The sequence below is a fragment of the Oculina patagonica genome, chromosome 13, assembly GCF_052425735.1.
Source record: "Oculina patagonica isolate OP01 chromosome 13, crgOcupat, whole genome shotgun sequence".
Lineage (NCBI taxonomy): Eukaryota > Metazoa > Cnidaria > Anthozoa > Scleractinia > Oculinidae > Oculina > Oculina patagonica.
In genome coordinates, this window is record NC_135770.1 from 3,389,335 (window position 1) to 3,405,461 (window position 16,127).

The 16,127-nt window shown below is 41.5% G+C and overlaps 4 protein-coding genes across 6 annotated transcripts in view; 3 read left to right on the forward strand and 1 right to left on the reverse strand.

Moving 5' to 3' along the window:
* The window catches only part of LOC144636879 (uncharacterized), a 40,056-nt gene extending 31,278 nt beyond the window's left edge, over positions 1 to 8,778 (forward strand). Inside the window, exons 5-6 of the mRNA XM_078496082.1 lie at positions 67 to 1,063; positions 8,476 to 8,778. Coding sequence (XP_078352208.1) covers positions 67 to 1,063; positions 8,476 to 8,739 — 1,261 coding nt within the window. The 3' untranslated portion in view covers positions 8,740 to 8,778. The remainder of the gene's footprint in view (positions 1 to 66; positions 1,064 to 8,475) is intronic.
* The window catches only part of LOC144635925 (uncharacterized), a 96,617-nt gene that overhangs the window by 47,065 nt on the left and 33,425 nt on the right, over positions 1 to 16,127 (forward strand). For 2 of the 3 annotated variants that reach the window (XM_078495047.1, XM_078495046.1), the window contains exon 1: positions 14,376 to 14,578. The exons of the other annotated variant lie outside the window; for it this stretch is intronic. The gene's annotated coding sequence lies outside the window, so the exon portion shown is untranslated. Of the gene's footprint in view, positions 1 to 14,375; positions 14,579 to 16,127 lie in introns of those variants that run through there. 3 annotated transcript variants of the gene reach the window in all.
* Positions 1,090 to 7,767, forward strand: LOC144635927 (uncharacterized). Its single transcript, XM_078495049.1, has 2 exons — positions 1,090 to 2,870; positions 6,853 to 7,767. Exon 1 carries the CDS (start codon positions 1,577 to 1,579, stop codon positions 2,783 to 2,785), a length of 1,209 nt encoding a protein of 402 aa, XP_078351175.1. The 5' UTR covers positions 1,090 to 1,576; the 3' UTR covers positions 2,786 to 2,870; positions 6,853 to 7,767.
* LOC144635898 (uncharacterized) lies at positions 3,489 to 7,897 on the reverse strand. Its single transcript, XM_078495012.1, has 2 exons — positions 7,763 to 7,897; positions 3,489 to 6,424 (listed from the first exon to the last, which is right to left on the reverse strand). The coding sequence occupies exons 1-2, from the start codon at positions 7,827 to 7,829 to the stop codon at positions 4,398 to 4,400; spliced, it is 2,094 nt and encodes a 697-aa protein (XP_078351138.1). The 5' UTR covers positions 7,830 to 7,897; the 3' UTR covers positions 3,489 to 4,397.

Below are 16,127 nucleotides of genomic sequence, written 5' to 3' on the forward strand. Positions count from 1 at the left end.
TATTACCGGTACTTTTCTTTTTGTTTTTAGGACTGAGAATGTCATATTAACCGCTAGTGGGTAAAGTTCATGTACCTTAATGGCTAAAAAATATGCAAAGTGCAGCAAGAGTTTCATTCAAACTGGCCATCAGGAAGAACATGCATCAAGTGAAACAATACACACAGGAGAGAAGCCTTTTGAATGTAACCACTGTGGCAAGTGTTTTTATCGTGCATCAGATTTAAAAATACATGAAAGAACTCACACAGGAGACAAGCCTTTTCAATGTAACCAGTGTGGCAAGTCTTTTAGTCAGGAAGGACATTTAAAGCAACATAAAAGAACACACACTGGAGAGAAGCCCTTTGAATGTAACCAGTGTGGCAAGTGTTTTAGTCAGGAAGGACATTTAAAGGAACATAAAAGAACACACACTGGAGAGAAGCCCTTTGAATGTAACCAGTGTGGCAAGTGTTTTAGTCAGGTAGGAAATTTAAAGCAACATAAAAGAACTCACACAGGAGAGAAGCCTTTTGAATGTAACCAGTGTGGCAAGTGTTTTAATCGGGCAGGACATTTAAAGCAACATAAAAGAACTCACACAGGAGAGAAGCCTTTTGAATGTAACCAGTGTGGCAAGTGTTTTAATCAGGAAGGACATTTAAAGCAACATGAAAGAACACGCACAGGAGAGAAGCCTTTTGAATGTAACCAGTGTGGCAAGTTTTTTTGTCACGTAAGAGAATTAATCCAACATGAAAGAACTCACACTGGAGAGAAGCCTTTTGAATGTAACCAGTGTGGCAAGTGTTTTAGGCGTTCAGGACATTTAAGGCGACATGAAAGAACACACACAGGAGAGAAGCCTTTTGAATGTAACCAGTGTGGCAAGTGTTTTAATCTGGCAGGACATTTAAAGCAACATGAAATAACACACACAAGAGAGAAGCCTTTTGGATGTAACCAGTGTGGCAAGTGTTTTAGTCGTTCAGGAGTTTTAAGGCGACATAAAAGAACACACACAGGAGAGAGGCCTTTTGAATGTAATCAGTGTGGCAAGTGTTTTAGTTGCTCAGGAGATTTAAACTACGGTGGCCCATAGGTGTCACGGCAAAACCAAAAACTTCACGGCAAAACCAAAAACTTCACGGCAAAACCAAAAACTTCACGGCAAAACCAAAAACTTCACGGCAAAACCAAAAACTTCACGGCAAAACCAAAATCATCACGGCAAAACCAAAAACTTCACGGCGAAACAAAAAACTTCAAGGCAAAAACAAATTACCTTACGGCAAAACCAAAAACTTCAAGGCAAAAACAAATTACCTCACGGCAAAACCAAAAACGTCACGGCTAAAACAAATTACCTCACAACAAAACCAAAAACTTCACGGCAAAAACAAATTACCTCACGGCAAAACAAATATATACCTTACGGCAAAACCAAATACCTCACGGCAAAACCAAATACCTCACGGCAGAATCAAATGTCAAACTCACGGCAAAACCAAATACCTCACGGCTACATCAAATTTAGCTCACGGCGGAAGTGAATTTCACGGCGGAAGTTATTTGTCATCCCCTCGCGTGTTGCATGTCGGTTGAAGCAAAGATGGCGGAATCGGAAGACTCGGAAGACGGGGATTTAGAGCTGCCAGAGGAGGAAGAAGATGAAGAAGGTCTCATTCGGTATTACTTTTTCAGAGGTTTCGAGTACAAAGAAATACGTTTGTTTCTATTTAAGAACCATGGTATTGAAATGAGCTTAAGTACCTTGAAACGACGAATCAAACAGTATGGTCTTAAAAGGCAAAGACCGGATTATGACATGGATGATATAAGGCAATCCATCCAGAGTATTGTCAACGGCCCTGGATGTTTACAAGGATATAGATCGGTATGGCATACTCTGCAGCTCAAAGGTAAAAGGGTACCACGCATCGTTGTTCAAGAGCTCCTCAAAGAAATAGATCCAGAAGGCAGCGAATTACGAAAGGCTCATCGTCTTAAGAAGAGAAAGTATCACAACCCAGGCCCAAACTATGCTTGGCATTGTGACGGCTACGATAAACTTAAGCCGTTTGGCTTTGCAATCCATGGCTGCATTGATGGTTGGAGCCGCAAAATAATGTGGTTATATGTAACGCGATCAAATAATCAACCAAACAATGTGGCAGCTTATTATCTTGATGCCGTTGAAGAGTATGGGGGTTGTCCTGTTGATCTGGTCACAGATCTGGGCACCGAGAATGGGATTATGGCGGCCATACAATCTTTCTTAAGAGATGACCCAGACAGTCATAGGTACGTTCCTTCCCCCCGAAACCAACGAATAGAAGCCTGGTGGGCCTTTCTCAGGAAATCGCACTCTACTTGGTGGATAAATTTTTTCAAAGATATGGTAGAGGGAAGAGTAGTCGATCTGACTTCAGAACTTGAAATGGAATGCCTGTGGTTTTGCTTTTCTGGGCTGCTACAAAAAATCTTAGATGAAGTTAAAGAACACTGGAACACTCACCGCATTCGAGGGTCTCGTCATGACACTATGAGCGGTAGACCAGATTCACTGTTTTACCTTCCTGAACTTCATGGGTCTACTGATCAGTTCTTGCTACCCATAAGTGAAGCAGAAAGAAATTATGCTCGGTCCCATGTCATTGAAATCGATTCTGACAATGAGTATCAGGAATACTTTCAGTACGTTTCTGGACTTTGTGGTCTTGAGCAACCTAATGATTGGAGGGAAGCACTAGAGCTCTATGACATTCTTCTACAGTTTGCCTACAATGGAAGCACCACTTAACGTTTCCATCACCCATCTCATATGACTGCTTTTCTAGGCTCTGATTGTTGACAATACCGAAGGGACCATGCATTTTTTCTGTGAGGTAGAAAAAGTTCTTGGATTTTGTTTTTGAGGGGGGGGGGGGGGGGAGGGCGGGGGGCTGCTAAAAAATAAGGGTTCAAATGGGATCACCCAAAATAATTTGCTTTATGTTTTAGAATGGTGTCATCCATAATGATGCAAACAGTCTCCCAGAATGCCCAAAGGATCTCTACTGGGTATCTGAAAATCCAAATTTTCCTTGGGGGAGGGGGGGGGAGGGGCATTTATTTATTTTAATTGAAAACCTGCATCACCCAAACGAGGATCGTTTACTAGAAATCGATAACAAATGCAAGTTATATCCATTTTTATCAATTGATAAATAGGTATTGATTTTCATTACCAAACTACGCTTGTGGCAACAACAGTTTTTTGGTGTCTGCTTGTCTGCTTTCTTGACACAACAATTAAAATTTTTAGGACTATGAGGGGGAGGGGAAAAAAACTTGATGTAGAGGGTTTACAGGGGCTTGCCATCAAATCCCACCAGCTTTCCCCACCGCCCCCCTCCTAAACTCTAGAAAAAATGATCTGTCCCTTAGTAAGTTGGTGTTTTGCAGATGAATTCATGCTTTGCTATGTACTATTTAAGGATGTAATATAACAGAATTATGGACAGTTTGCTAACCAACTTGTTGATATTTTATTGTTTTCTATCAACTCAACATAAAGGTAAACATGTAACTACAACTTGGACAAAACTGTTCAGCAAGCTATCGCTTTTCTCCTTCTCGATGTCATACATTATATCTGCAACCTTTTAACACAACATTGAATAGGATGTTAAAGAAATGGTCAAAGTTATTAGTTTCAAATGGTTTTAGTTCTGGCGTTCGAAGAAATAGTATTACCAGCACAAAACTGGCAATTTCCCAACAATTTTTGTCTACGAATGTAACACATTTTCATCAAAATGAGGTGCATTATAAAACACTACTAAGTCTTATTGTTTTGCCTGTACTAAAACTATGCTCTATGCAGTTTACTTTATCTATAGAGCGGCAACAACAGTAACAAAAAATGAAAACGGCCAGTGTCCATGGGCTCCTAAAAACGCCTGTTAAAAGACTAAAATATAAACTGGTAACATGCTTTTCCCAGCAGAAGTAGCTGTCACAAACATTACACAGATGTGTTTCTGTGTGAAATAAAATGTCAACTTTTAAACAATACTGTAAGTGGCATGATATCATATAACAACTATGACTACAATGACAATCGAAACAGACTACAGCTGTTAACCAGGGTCTCACTTTTCATAAACACTTTTTGTTAAGTGGTGGTGTTGAGATTAAGTTAAGAGAATATGAGCATCAAAGTACTGTATCTGATGTCAACATACAATTATCTGTATCTTTTTGCCGTTATGAAGTTTAGATTTGGCATTGTTTAGATAAGCAAACACTTGGAAAGATAACCAAGCTCAGGTTTAAGAATGATGTCAAGGAAGTTTAACAATAGGCAGCTATCAAACCTACAAGGCCATTTAGATAGGTACAACTTGGACCTTACAGAAAGACATTATAATTCATGGTTTAGCAAAAGCCTGGCCTTTGCAAAGGGCTAATAGAAATACATTTTTAAATGCATCGTATCCTTTCATATGATTCACTGGAAATGTTATTTCCATACCGCAGGCCCCTACTAAGGGGAAACAAATGGTGTGTGATGGGTTTCGCATTAAACACTCATGATCAAACTTTGCAATAATTTCAACCTTTTGTCCATTTAACTGCCTGTGTTTTTGGCCTGTAAGCCACCCCATTACTCCAGCAGATGTCAACTCAGCTGTGTCGAACTTTTCAAATGGCCCCTCTGTGTTTGGTTCCAGAATGTCACCAGGATGATCCTCACTGTAATTCCATGCAACTGGACAGTCATACCCAGTAATAGGTCCCTCATCTAAGGCCATTAGAAAGTCCTGGAAGTTGTCCATCATCGTTTCTTCCAGTTCTCTTCGTGTTGAGCCTGCTGGAGAGAATTCTGGGTTAATCAAACTGAACAAATAAGTGGCATCTACATCTTGAACTTGCTCTTTCACAAAGAAGGGCTGGCAGACTGCTGGTTGGTTTGTAACAATGTCTGCTAGTCCATACATCTTCAGGCCTTCTTTGAACTCCTGGAGGTATAGGATGCGCTTGTTCACCAAGCTGACTGCAACCGATCTAACAATACCATCAATGTGTGCCATATCAATTGGTCCAGTGTATCCATGTTCAAGAATCGTGTCCCTGTGGTTGTCAATATCACTCTTTATGCTGTCAAGTAGCTGTTGCTCGCTCTGGGTCAGGTCATTTTCTTCGCTCAGGTTTAGGATATCCAATTTAGGGTTGACTAGTGTCTGAAATGCAACTTCATCCAGGAAGCAAGGTGGTGGTCCTCCTTGTGCAAGACTGTTGGCTACAATTTCCCCAGCTGTCCTAAAGTTGCCGTTTTGGACATGATATGTTGAATCAATAGGGCTTCCATTGGGAAATAATGTATTTCCAACAGCAGGGATGACTTCTGTGAAAAACTCTCTTGCCAACGCTCCCGAGTCAATTCCATCCTCCCCTAGGAACTTAACTTTTATTTGATGATGTCCACCTTGCCTTTTGGCCTCATACCGCCACAAGTTTAAAACACGTGGTAAAGGTGTTTGCCTCCTGATAGTGATAAAAAACTGATTTGTCTTGTCCACTCTCTTTTCTAATTCCTGGACCACAGCAGTGGGACTAGTAAAGTTTTTAGTGCTCTTAATCTCTATTTCCTGTTCTTTCACACTCACATCAGCACTTGTGGCTGCAACCTCATTGTGGGTGGTTTCTTCAAGTAACTGCCTTTGCAGTTCCATAGCAACTTCTTCATCATGTTTTATTTGAATTTCTGTTTCTCCAATTTCACTTCTTTCACTACATTCATCACTGGAGGTCAGGTCTATTTTCAATCGCTTTGAAGAATTCTCTCCTTGTTTATCAGCTGAATCTTCATATTCATTCTCTGGTTCATCATTCCAATCAAGGCCAACAGTTTCTGAATGTTTAAACTCTTTAGCAGTGCAAAGATACAGAGTTATTCGCTTAAAGTCTTTGCCTACTTCTTCCTGGTAACGATGTAAAGAAAAAAACTCTTTTGCCGGTCCAGGCAAAAACAAGGCCTCTTTACCATCATCAAGCAAGAGAACATAATCTTCACCTTCTTCATAAAGGTTGCTGTTGAAACTCTTCCATTTCTCGACTGCCTTCTCACACAGGACTTTATATGGGGCATCTCTAGGAACTTTCAGCGCTAAACGCTTTCCTCGTCTAGGCTTCAGATTTGATTCATCTTCAGACCATTCCATCAGTCCAATAAAAATAACCACCTCAGGATTTATTTCTTTACCTTTGGTGCCTTTATTTTTTTTGTTCTTCTTTGAAGGCACTTGTCGTCCACAGTCGGCCTTTGTCTTGTGCTCATAATATTCCTTGAAACTTAATACTCGACCAAATGCACCTTTGCCCTTTGGTGGCTCTGAACAGCCAGATGGACCTGGTTTACATGCATCTGCCATCTCTTTACCATCCTGCACAAGTTCTGAAATGAATTCGTTTATTCAATCAATCGACCAAATGCTAATTTAGCATGATTTTTCACAAGAACTGTGTCTCTCAGATAAAAGAAAACTTAAACAAAATCCCCTACCGGTAAATGACAGATTTTCTCTACTTTTTCATATCCGTACCCTTTTATATACCTCCCTACTAGGGGGATAATCTGTAAGTTTGTTTGCACAACAATCGGGAGTGGGATTAATTTGTAAACATATACCGTAAAATTCTGGTTATAAGCCCCATGGCTATAGGCCACTCCCAATCTACCTGAAAAAACTACATCCGGTTATGAGCACAACACCTCCCCCCCCCCCACCCCCCGCAGGGGTGGACCCAGGATTTTTCTTAAGAGGGGATGCACCACTAAAGAATGGCGAAACTGACTTTTTTTTTTTTTTTTTTTTTTTGCAGAATACCAGTTGTATTAGAGGGCCGCAGGCCATCTCAGGGGGTGCACCTCCTGCAACCTCCCCCTAGATAAGCCCCCATCTGCTGGAAGACAGATAAACACTGCCGTGGCATGTTTCGAAAAGTTTTTTTTTATATCACTTAGAAGCCCCCTGGATATAAGCCCCTCCTTTTATAAGCTTACCCAGAAACCCTTACGAAAGCCCAGGAGGAGGAGGCACTCTATATATTTTTGGGTGGGGGTGTGCCGCTGAGACTCTGAAACCCTTACCCTATACCAGACCATGTTCAGCTGATTTTGCAACCCTATACTAGACTAGACACTGAAAATCCCTACCCTTTCCCAGACTTGTTTTTTTAGAACTGTATCATTATATAGTGCTTTTTAATAGAAATCCATCTGTCAACAACATTGCCACGATGACTTTATTTACGTTTAGAAGTCTCTTTCTATTCCGAGTTTCTATTCCTATTCCGAACTTAATCCTTCATACCACTGATCAGTTTCCCGGCAAATGATACCCTATTCCAGACCAAAACTCTCTGATTTCTATACCATATCCCAGACTAAACTGCTTGAAAACCATACCCTTCACAGCGGCACATACCTATATAGCTCATATATGGGAGTGCCCCCCCCCCCGGATTTTTCGGTGTGTTGTAAAGCTCGCGCAGCTTCTGAATCAACACAACCACTTATTGACATCAGCCAACTTCGATTATAATTAAGTCAGCTCCACAAGCAGCTTCAAAGTAACCCTGTTTCTAAACGTGTAAAAATGTAAGAACACAATTGCCTTTCATGTTCATCGCTTCAGGCCTTCAATGCGATCGCTCGCAAGCTACAGCACGTGTTGTTCCGAAACGAAGATTATAAAATCCTACTGTACTTTGCAAAACATAAAAAGCTTACCTTTTCCACACTTTACACAGTAATTTGAGTTAGCTCCAACTGAGGTGCCACAATGGTGGCAAAACATCGCTCTATTCTGATTGACACTAAGACAACAGCAAAACACTCCCGGTTGTCAGACGCCCGCCATTTTTCCAATGCCTGAGTAACCTCTACTTCGAGAAAGGAGTCATTTCCGCCGTGAAATTCACTTCCGCCGTGAACTAAATTTGATATAGCCGTGAGTTATTTGGTTTTGCCGTGAGTTTGACATTTGATTCTGCCGTGAGGTATTTGGTTTTGCCGTGAGGTATTTGGTTTTGCCGTAAGGTATATATTTGTTTTGCCGTGAGGTAATTTGTTTTTGCCGTGAAGTTTTTGGTTTTGTTGTGAGGTAATTTGTTTTAGCCGTGACGTTTTTGGTTTTGCCGTGAGGTAATTTGTTTTTGCCTTGAAGTTTTTGGTTTTGCCGTAAGGTAATTTGTTTTTGCCTTGAAGTTTTTTGTTTCGCCGTGAAGTTTTTGGTTTTGCCGTGATGATTTTGGTTTTGCCGTGAAGTTTTTGGTTTTGCCGTGAAGTTTTTGGTTTTGCCGTGAAGTTTTTGGTTTTGCCGTGAAGTTTTTGGTTTTGCCGTGAAGTTTTTGGTTTTGCCGTGAAGTTTTTGGTTTTGCCGTGAAGTTTTTGGTTTTGCCGTGAAGTTTTTGGTTTTGCCGTGACACCTATGGGCCACCGTATTAAACCAACATAAAATAACACACACAGGAGAGAAGCCTTTTAATTCAGAAGGAAACTTTACAATGCATATAAGTTTACACAAAGGTGACAAGCCTTTTGAAGCTAATCAGCATGGCCAGTTTTACAATGGGAACGAGGTCCTAAAGCAAGATAAAGCAATTTGCAGCACAGGAACAACTTGTGAGATTGAGAAGCAGGAAAGGGCCTTCAGCATCGCTGAACTTTTAAGTGACTTGAAAGAAATCAAACAAGAAAAAGTATAAAATTACTTAGTGTCATCTGATCAGTATTTTCACATTGTGACCACTCTATATTTACAATTGAAAATATTGGTTTCCTGCTCCGGTTACTTATTTAAAAGGGTTTAAATTTTTTTCAAATTCGGAGGCAAAAAAAATTTTAAAAATTGTAAATTTTTTTTTTTTTTATCTTCTATTTTTTTTTTTGGGGGGGTTTTTTTTTTTTTATATTATATATAAAAAAAATATTTCTCTCCCGGGGGGGGGAATTATTTTTTTATATAATTTTGATTAAATAAAATTTTTTTTTTTATATAAAAAAAAAAAAAAAAAAAAGCTATATTTGTTGAAAATAATTAAATAGTTATGAAGGGAAATCTTAAAAGACGTATAATGCAGAAAACCCTTGACAGCTTTTTTTAGCCACGTAGCTCTGAATGGGTTATTCCAAAAAATTCAGACCCCTTCTAATGGTGACAAGGTTTTCTGTTCAATCCCAGTTCCTTCTCAGATATCCTTACCAGTAGACTTCTTCCCTCTTTTTGCCTCAATTTCCATAATTGTTTTGCTAGTGAATGTTCCTTGTTATTTGAATTATTCTCCAAGAATTTTACAGAACCTATAAATATAATCTAAAAGTATGCATCCCAGGTCAGAGAGACGGGAACTCTCACAAAAAAAGACAAGAACAATGTCTGCTTTTGGTATTACAATATATAATTATATCTTGAATGGTACATTTTGAAGATGGTGGCTGAATTGGTAGCTTTTACACTTTTTTCGTGAATATCTGAAACGAGACCATAAGAGTTATTCCAGTCCTTATTGCATTTAAAATGCAAAAAGATAAGGCAAGAACAGACTACATGGTGTACAGTTCCTACTGGTATGTTTTTCTATTTTTGGAGCATTACTCCTATCTTAACCTATTTTAGATAAAACGTCCTATTTGCCTAATTTTTTAGCTGGTGAAGCAAAAATTTATGTGTTACAAAATTGAAAATGGAATGATACTTTAATGTGTTTTTGAAATAGATTTAGGGTAAAGCTGGCAGTAGAATGACTCGAATGTTCTAAATTAACAATCAAAGATCTCTTCGAGATACCGACTATTTTGCTTTAGGTATGAGTAGGGGAAATGATAATATTGAAAGCCAAAAGAAAGGTTATTTGTTGATTGATTTTCCTGATTATCATCTGGCTGGGAATTCCCCTTGTCAAATTCCTGCTTAGCCATACGCCAAGCGTCTGTTATTATCGTCTTGCGGCTCACCTTAGCCTGCGTGGCCTGCGTTCAAAGGGGAAGGAGAAGGGGAGTTCGAGCGCTCTCTCCACGCACCTCGCGCTCCGCGCTCTCAGTCTCCTTCCCCTTTGAACGCCGGAACACCTTTGTCGATTTATTTAAATTTTATCAGAGGCACGGTGCGGTACAGTTAAAAAAAAACGTTTCCGTTAGTAGACTTCGCACAAGCATCTTTTTATAAGCGACGAGCAAAAGCCAGTATAGCAAGTACAAAAAACGGACTAACTGACGGTGTTTCCGTGATTACCGACTGGCCTCGAATTTCCTTGTCAAATTTCTGCTTAGACTAACGGACGGTTCCCAGTCTCTCTCCTTGCGTAAGCTCAAATAACCAAAATGGCGTCTACGCGATACAGGCCCGTAGGCTGGTTTTTGCCGCGGTGAGTTCGTTTTCTCCTAAAACGGACCAAAGAGCTGTAGACTGAACATTGGCTTAGTAATTTTCTCTTTATTCACGGTACCCGTGCACACGAAATGCTATCAGGAGCGTTAAGGCCCGTTTACACTGGCAATTTTTGTCGCGCCAAAGTTGCATCGAGTTTCGAACAGGTTCAAAACTCCTGCGACTCGCGGCGATTTTATCGCCGCTAGTTTTGACGCATGCAAACTCGCGGCGATTTCATGGCGATTTTATCGCCGCGATATCACGGCGACTTCTTGCAACTTCGGCACGACAAAAATTGCATTGAGTTGCGCGACAAAAATCGCCAGTGTAAACGAGCCTTTACAAAACCAACCTTTTGAAGAGCTGTAGACATGGTCAGCTGGTCCGTAAGGGCCGCCTTTTTCGAGAATCTGGCAGGGGGTTTGTTTCCATGTGGAAATTTTTTTTCAGATAAAGAAGCTTGAAAAGTTTTATTTTCTTCTAGATTTATTTGTTTTCAACCGTTTGGAGCGTGAAAAAGTTACATTTACATCGTCTAGAACTTTCAACCTCTTCAGGGTTCTCTTCAGGACACGATAATGAATATTATATAAGGCCCCGTTTACACGGGTCCGGACAAATTTTTGCACGGACAAAAACTTGCACGGTTCCACCTTGCGTTTACACGGGACCGGCGGAACTGGACGAATTTTTGAACGGCTAAGTGTGCAAGTTTGGGACCTGAAAAGAGCAGGTCAACTTTTTGACCGGCACGGTTCCATATTTCGTACGGACTCGTGTAAACACCCGAACCGTGCAACTTTTTGCTCAGTTAGCACTGTTAAGGCCTGTAATCTAGTTATGTTTTGCCTGGCTGCTTATCGAAAATGAAAGATTTTGTTCCATTTTGTTAAATTTAAGATAAAAGAAGCAAAAACGTAGATTGCAGATACGAGGAGACGAGCGGCAGCAGCATGCATCGCTATTTTGGCCGGATTAGCTAGGCTTTTGCAGTACACGTTGCTGCAAATGGCTATTGTTTCCGATCTTCTTCATCAATCGAGGCATCTTACACATTTGAATTTCTTGGTAAGCATGTACAGCTTACGAAACAACCAACCGAGGAAAAAGTCACGGGCCAGAAAGCCAAAGCCAAAGTTTTTGTCTGCCGCCTTGTTTTTTTTTTATCGCGTACTGCATCAGCTGCAACATGATTGGCTTAAAACATTAGCGATAACCAATCACAACAGAGACGTAAAAAAGCCATTCAAATGCCGCGCCTGGTCTAAAATTTGCACGGATCCGTGTAAACACCACTGCAATCTGTAACAGAATTTGCACGGATCCATGTAAACAGGCGGTCCAGGAACAAAATTCATCCGTGCAAAAATTTGTCCGGACCCGTGTAAACGGGGCCTAAGTCACTACGTTAAATATGCTGGGCAAGTAAGAAAATAGCACATGAACATTGATTCCCTAAGGTGCAGTCTAAATTGTCTTATTGTTTGAGTTTCTTAGGATAATAGTATTTAATTAGGATATGTACGCAGTTCTATTCTTACGCTCTGGTGATTTGTCTTTGTGCGTATTTGCGTATATATACAATATTGAAATAAGAATAAGAATAAGATGAAATAATAAGAACGTTTTCATGCTTGACGAACCGCGCCAGTCCTATCATTCCGGTCGTAAAAATAACGTTGTTGCTCCGCAACTCATTGTGCTGCTCCTCGTTGGGTCCTGGTCTGGGGGACGGCTCCCTGCAAATATTCCAGTTTACTGTTCATTTGTAGTTGCTCCATTCCCGAGCATTTTGGTAGTCCCGTCATGATGTTGACTCCCTCCTGCACCTGCCGGGTCAGCGGGTCCTTGTGGGTGCTGGTGATCCACATGTCAAAGGTCACCTGCCGGCCGCTGTGGTAGTCAATCACATGTTTGCCCAGGGCGTTGTTTGTCTGTCGCTTCTTGGTCGCGTCTTGGTGATCTAGTGCTCGGGTGAATCCATTTCGCGCCGATTCACCGATGTAGTAAGAGACCATCGGCTTACCAGCTTCGCCCACCATCTTTTCGCCGCTGTCGGCTCTGTCGGGGATGGTGTCTGGCCCCTTGGTCCTACAGTCGCGGCATTCTATCAGGTAGCAGCAGCTATTTCGCGAGCATGGTCCTCCTCTCTTCCTGTCGGGCCTTGTCTCCGCGCTGCGACACACTAGCCAGTCTGCTCTGTTGCACGGCCCTGCCCAGGGATCTTTCATCAACCTTGAGCTCATCTTTTGACCTCCTCTTTCTACGATTTTTACTCGCCATCCGCGATCTGTCCCACTCCTCTCTTCAACCTCCCGCAGCATGTTTGCAAGTCTGCCTCCGGGGGTGGCAGGGACGAACATGACGGTTGAGTAGCCACCGGTCTTGAACCACTGGGTCTTAGCCGACAGTTTCTTCTTTCGTCTCTCCTTGGCCTGGTAGGAGCGCGGCCTGTTGATTGGCCGGTCGTTATCCTCCTGATCTTTCTTCATCCTGTCGAATGCCATCATGGCGCTGGTGATGATCTCTTGACGGTATCTGGCGCCGTATCCGCTCGCTCGCATCCTGGCTGAGAATTCCGAAAAGCTTGAAAAGGCCTTCTTTTTTTCCTTTTTGGTGATTTTACTTGTATTTTGTCAGAACATTAAGTCTAGGATTTCACAAAAGAGGATTGCCCTAATTTTCCCTCTTTCTCATATAAGGGACTGGTCAATAAGTACAGGGGGGTGGGCCGGAGCAGAAAGGGGGTGGGTCATAAGTTTTTGAGCCCTCGAAAAGGGATGGGTTATGTTATTTTGATCTATACGTAGGGGGTGGGTCATCTTATTTATTCACTAACTTTTAACTGTTATAATTCCAAGAAAAATTGTATTCATCAGTATATAAAATTGATAAATTTCTCCATGTAAGCAGTTTTAAATGAATTTCTAGCGATTTCAAAAGGTCCAAATATAAAAATTTCCCGGGGGAGCATGCCCGGTTTCATATCATCAGTTTTGCCTGACTCTCTTCAACCTGCATAGATTCAGGCTGGGCTTTAGGCCTTTTAATACCAGTTAACTCTTTTCTCAAACAATTTGCAAATATGAATGATGGACAGTGGTTGTATTTTATGTTATTAATTTCTGTATAAAAATATGAACTCTTCAATAATTGATTATGAATTAATATCATATACTGATTCAGTTTTTTGCATATGTTTGTGTCTAAATTTCCCCATGGACTTTACACAAAAATGTGGAAAACTTACAAAAGGCTAGTATGAGAAGTGATAAATTCATCCTTCTTTGGTGTGTGAAGAAATGGAAAAAGACGTATACGTACATGGAACAGCAGTGTCCATCAGGGAAAATGTCAAGGTAGGGAATTTCACTTTAAAAGCTGAAGTCAAAATCAGTTCAACTTGAACACCATTTACACGCGCAAAATTATTGGCACGGCACGGCAAATGTTTGGCACCGTGCTGATAACTTTGGGCACGGCGCTCCCAATTATCGACGTGTAAACGTGCTGGTCCCAAATGTAATGTGGCACCAGTACTCACTTTTATAGCGGTGCCGAAAACTACCTCCAGGAGGTAGTCTCGGCACGGGTAAATCGAGGCAGCGTGCCGAAAACAAGTGTGACACATGCGTAATTCACGAAAACGGCGGCCACTGCGGCATTTTCGTCCCTAGAGCCCTCGTTTACTTTGGTCAAGTGGTCCGGGAAAAGAGCGTAAAGGCCTGGCCAAACGGAGATGCAAGTAAACGCAAGTTTTCAGGACTTGCGTGTGCGTTGACTTGCGATGACTTGCGTTCACTTTGGTCGAGATCAAATTTGCACGCAAGTGAACGCAAGTTTTTCACCGTTTGGCCACCCAACGTAAGTCAACGCAAGTTTTACTGCTTGCTTTAAATACTGAATTGTAGCGCGCACAGTAGCATTTTAATGGCTTTTTGACAACTTACGTGCACTTGCGAGTCCGTTTGCCGTGCTTTTTGAAGAGTTCATCTTTCCATCGATTCATTCCAATGTTCCGTCAGTCCTGTCCTCGATTTTGTGTTGTTTCCGTTTCTGGTTGTGGCGAGTAGACTGGGCCCTAGTACTTCAATGGCCGCTTCCAGATCTTATTTCAGATCCATCGCGTCGAAGTGTTTTGCAGGTTACTTATGGACTGTTTTGCTTCAGTAGAGGTAAGAAAAAGTGGAAATATTGTGTTTAAAGGACAGAAGAGTAATAATTACTTAGTCTGCGAAGAGTCATCTTTGTATCATGCTGAAATGAGTGGAAAAACAAAACAGAACTCACTTTTAGCCAGAAGCTTCTGTTCATGTTTAGCCTTGTTGTTACTGCAGAGTCTGCTTGCTACAAAGGTCGTCTTGCTGGGTTAAACAAGCTGAAAAATACGATAAAATAAAAATAACACTATTGAAAATCTTAGGCATTGAAAGGGATAACAACATCTGCAAACTCATGTCAAATAGCCCAGTCTGCCCGGGGTGGGGGGGGGGGGGGGGGGCAACTCAAAAGCATTTTGTACGGGGAGGCTCCGCCCCGAAATCCAACCCCTTACCCTTTTATATACCATTTTGACAGAAAAGGCACCCCTTTCGTATATGTTTTACTGAAAAAAGGTACCCCTTTCATATACTGAAAAGACAGGAAAAATGCCTAAAACAGGAAGTCTTGATGCCATTTTTATGGAGCGTTTAATAAATTTAAATGATACCTCCATAAGGTATGTCTGTTCGAAATATTTTAATTGAAGGCCTTTTTAAATACCTAAATAAGCGATATCCCTACTCTTTTCTATACCTTAGCTTGTGAAATTCCGACCCTTTTATATACCTTAAGCATGAAAAAGGTACCCCTTTCGGGCGGAGCCTCCCCGTATAGGCCAATATAGGGAGTGCCCCCCCCCCCCGGGGTCACTTGTAGCATGTGTAGCAGGGCTAACACATGTCCTTTGTGTTAGCCCTGAACTGTGAACGTGACATTGGATTGAAATTCAGTCTTTTGCCAAGGTTGAGATAGAAAAAAACCCAAGCTGGTTTGGGCAGGTGAACTTGAGACAGCCTTCATATTTTTGTCACAGAGATTGATCAGTTTTGGTCTGCATGGACTACAGACTATCTGAGGATCCTTCTTGTTTTTGTTTTTGTTTGTTTTGTTTTTTTGCTGTGAGACCAATCTTAGCGAGACTGGTCAATGTTATGCATAAGTCGCTGAAAATTTTTCACATGGCCTTAACAAATTGAAGTAAGAAGCACATCCAATACAGGGATGTAGCTAAGAAAACACTAAGCTGGCTCATCGACAACCCCAGCTGGCTTTTCTAGCCTTGGCAGCTATAAAAGTTTAACCAAGTCTTTGTTTTCATGTGAAATTTCAGCCGGATTGAAGTCCTCTTTCAGCCGGTGAAATTAGCCGGCAGCCGGCCCTTTGCAACAGCCCTGCCAATAAGGGCTGTTACTTGCATTCCTGTTTTAGGGTCGCGTGTTCGGGTGGGATGTTGATGCAGTGCTGTCAAAGCTGTCACACCGGTGAGACCCGGGGGGGGGGGGGGTACTCCCATATGTGGCCTATAGAGGTATGTGCCGCCCGATAGGGTATGGTTTTTGAGGTTCTCAGTCCTTAAATAGGGTATCATTTTTGCTCCTTTTGGCAATGTGTTCCCGGTGTGATCCTTAGATAGGGTACCTAAATTTTATTAGCTAAAATAAACGCCCAGCTAAACGAAAA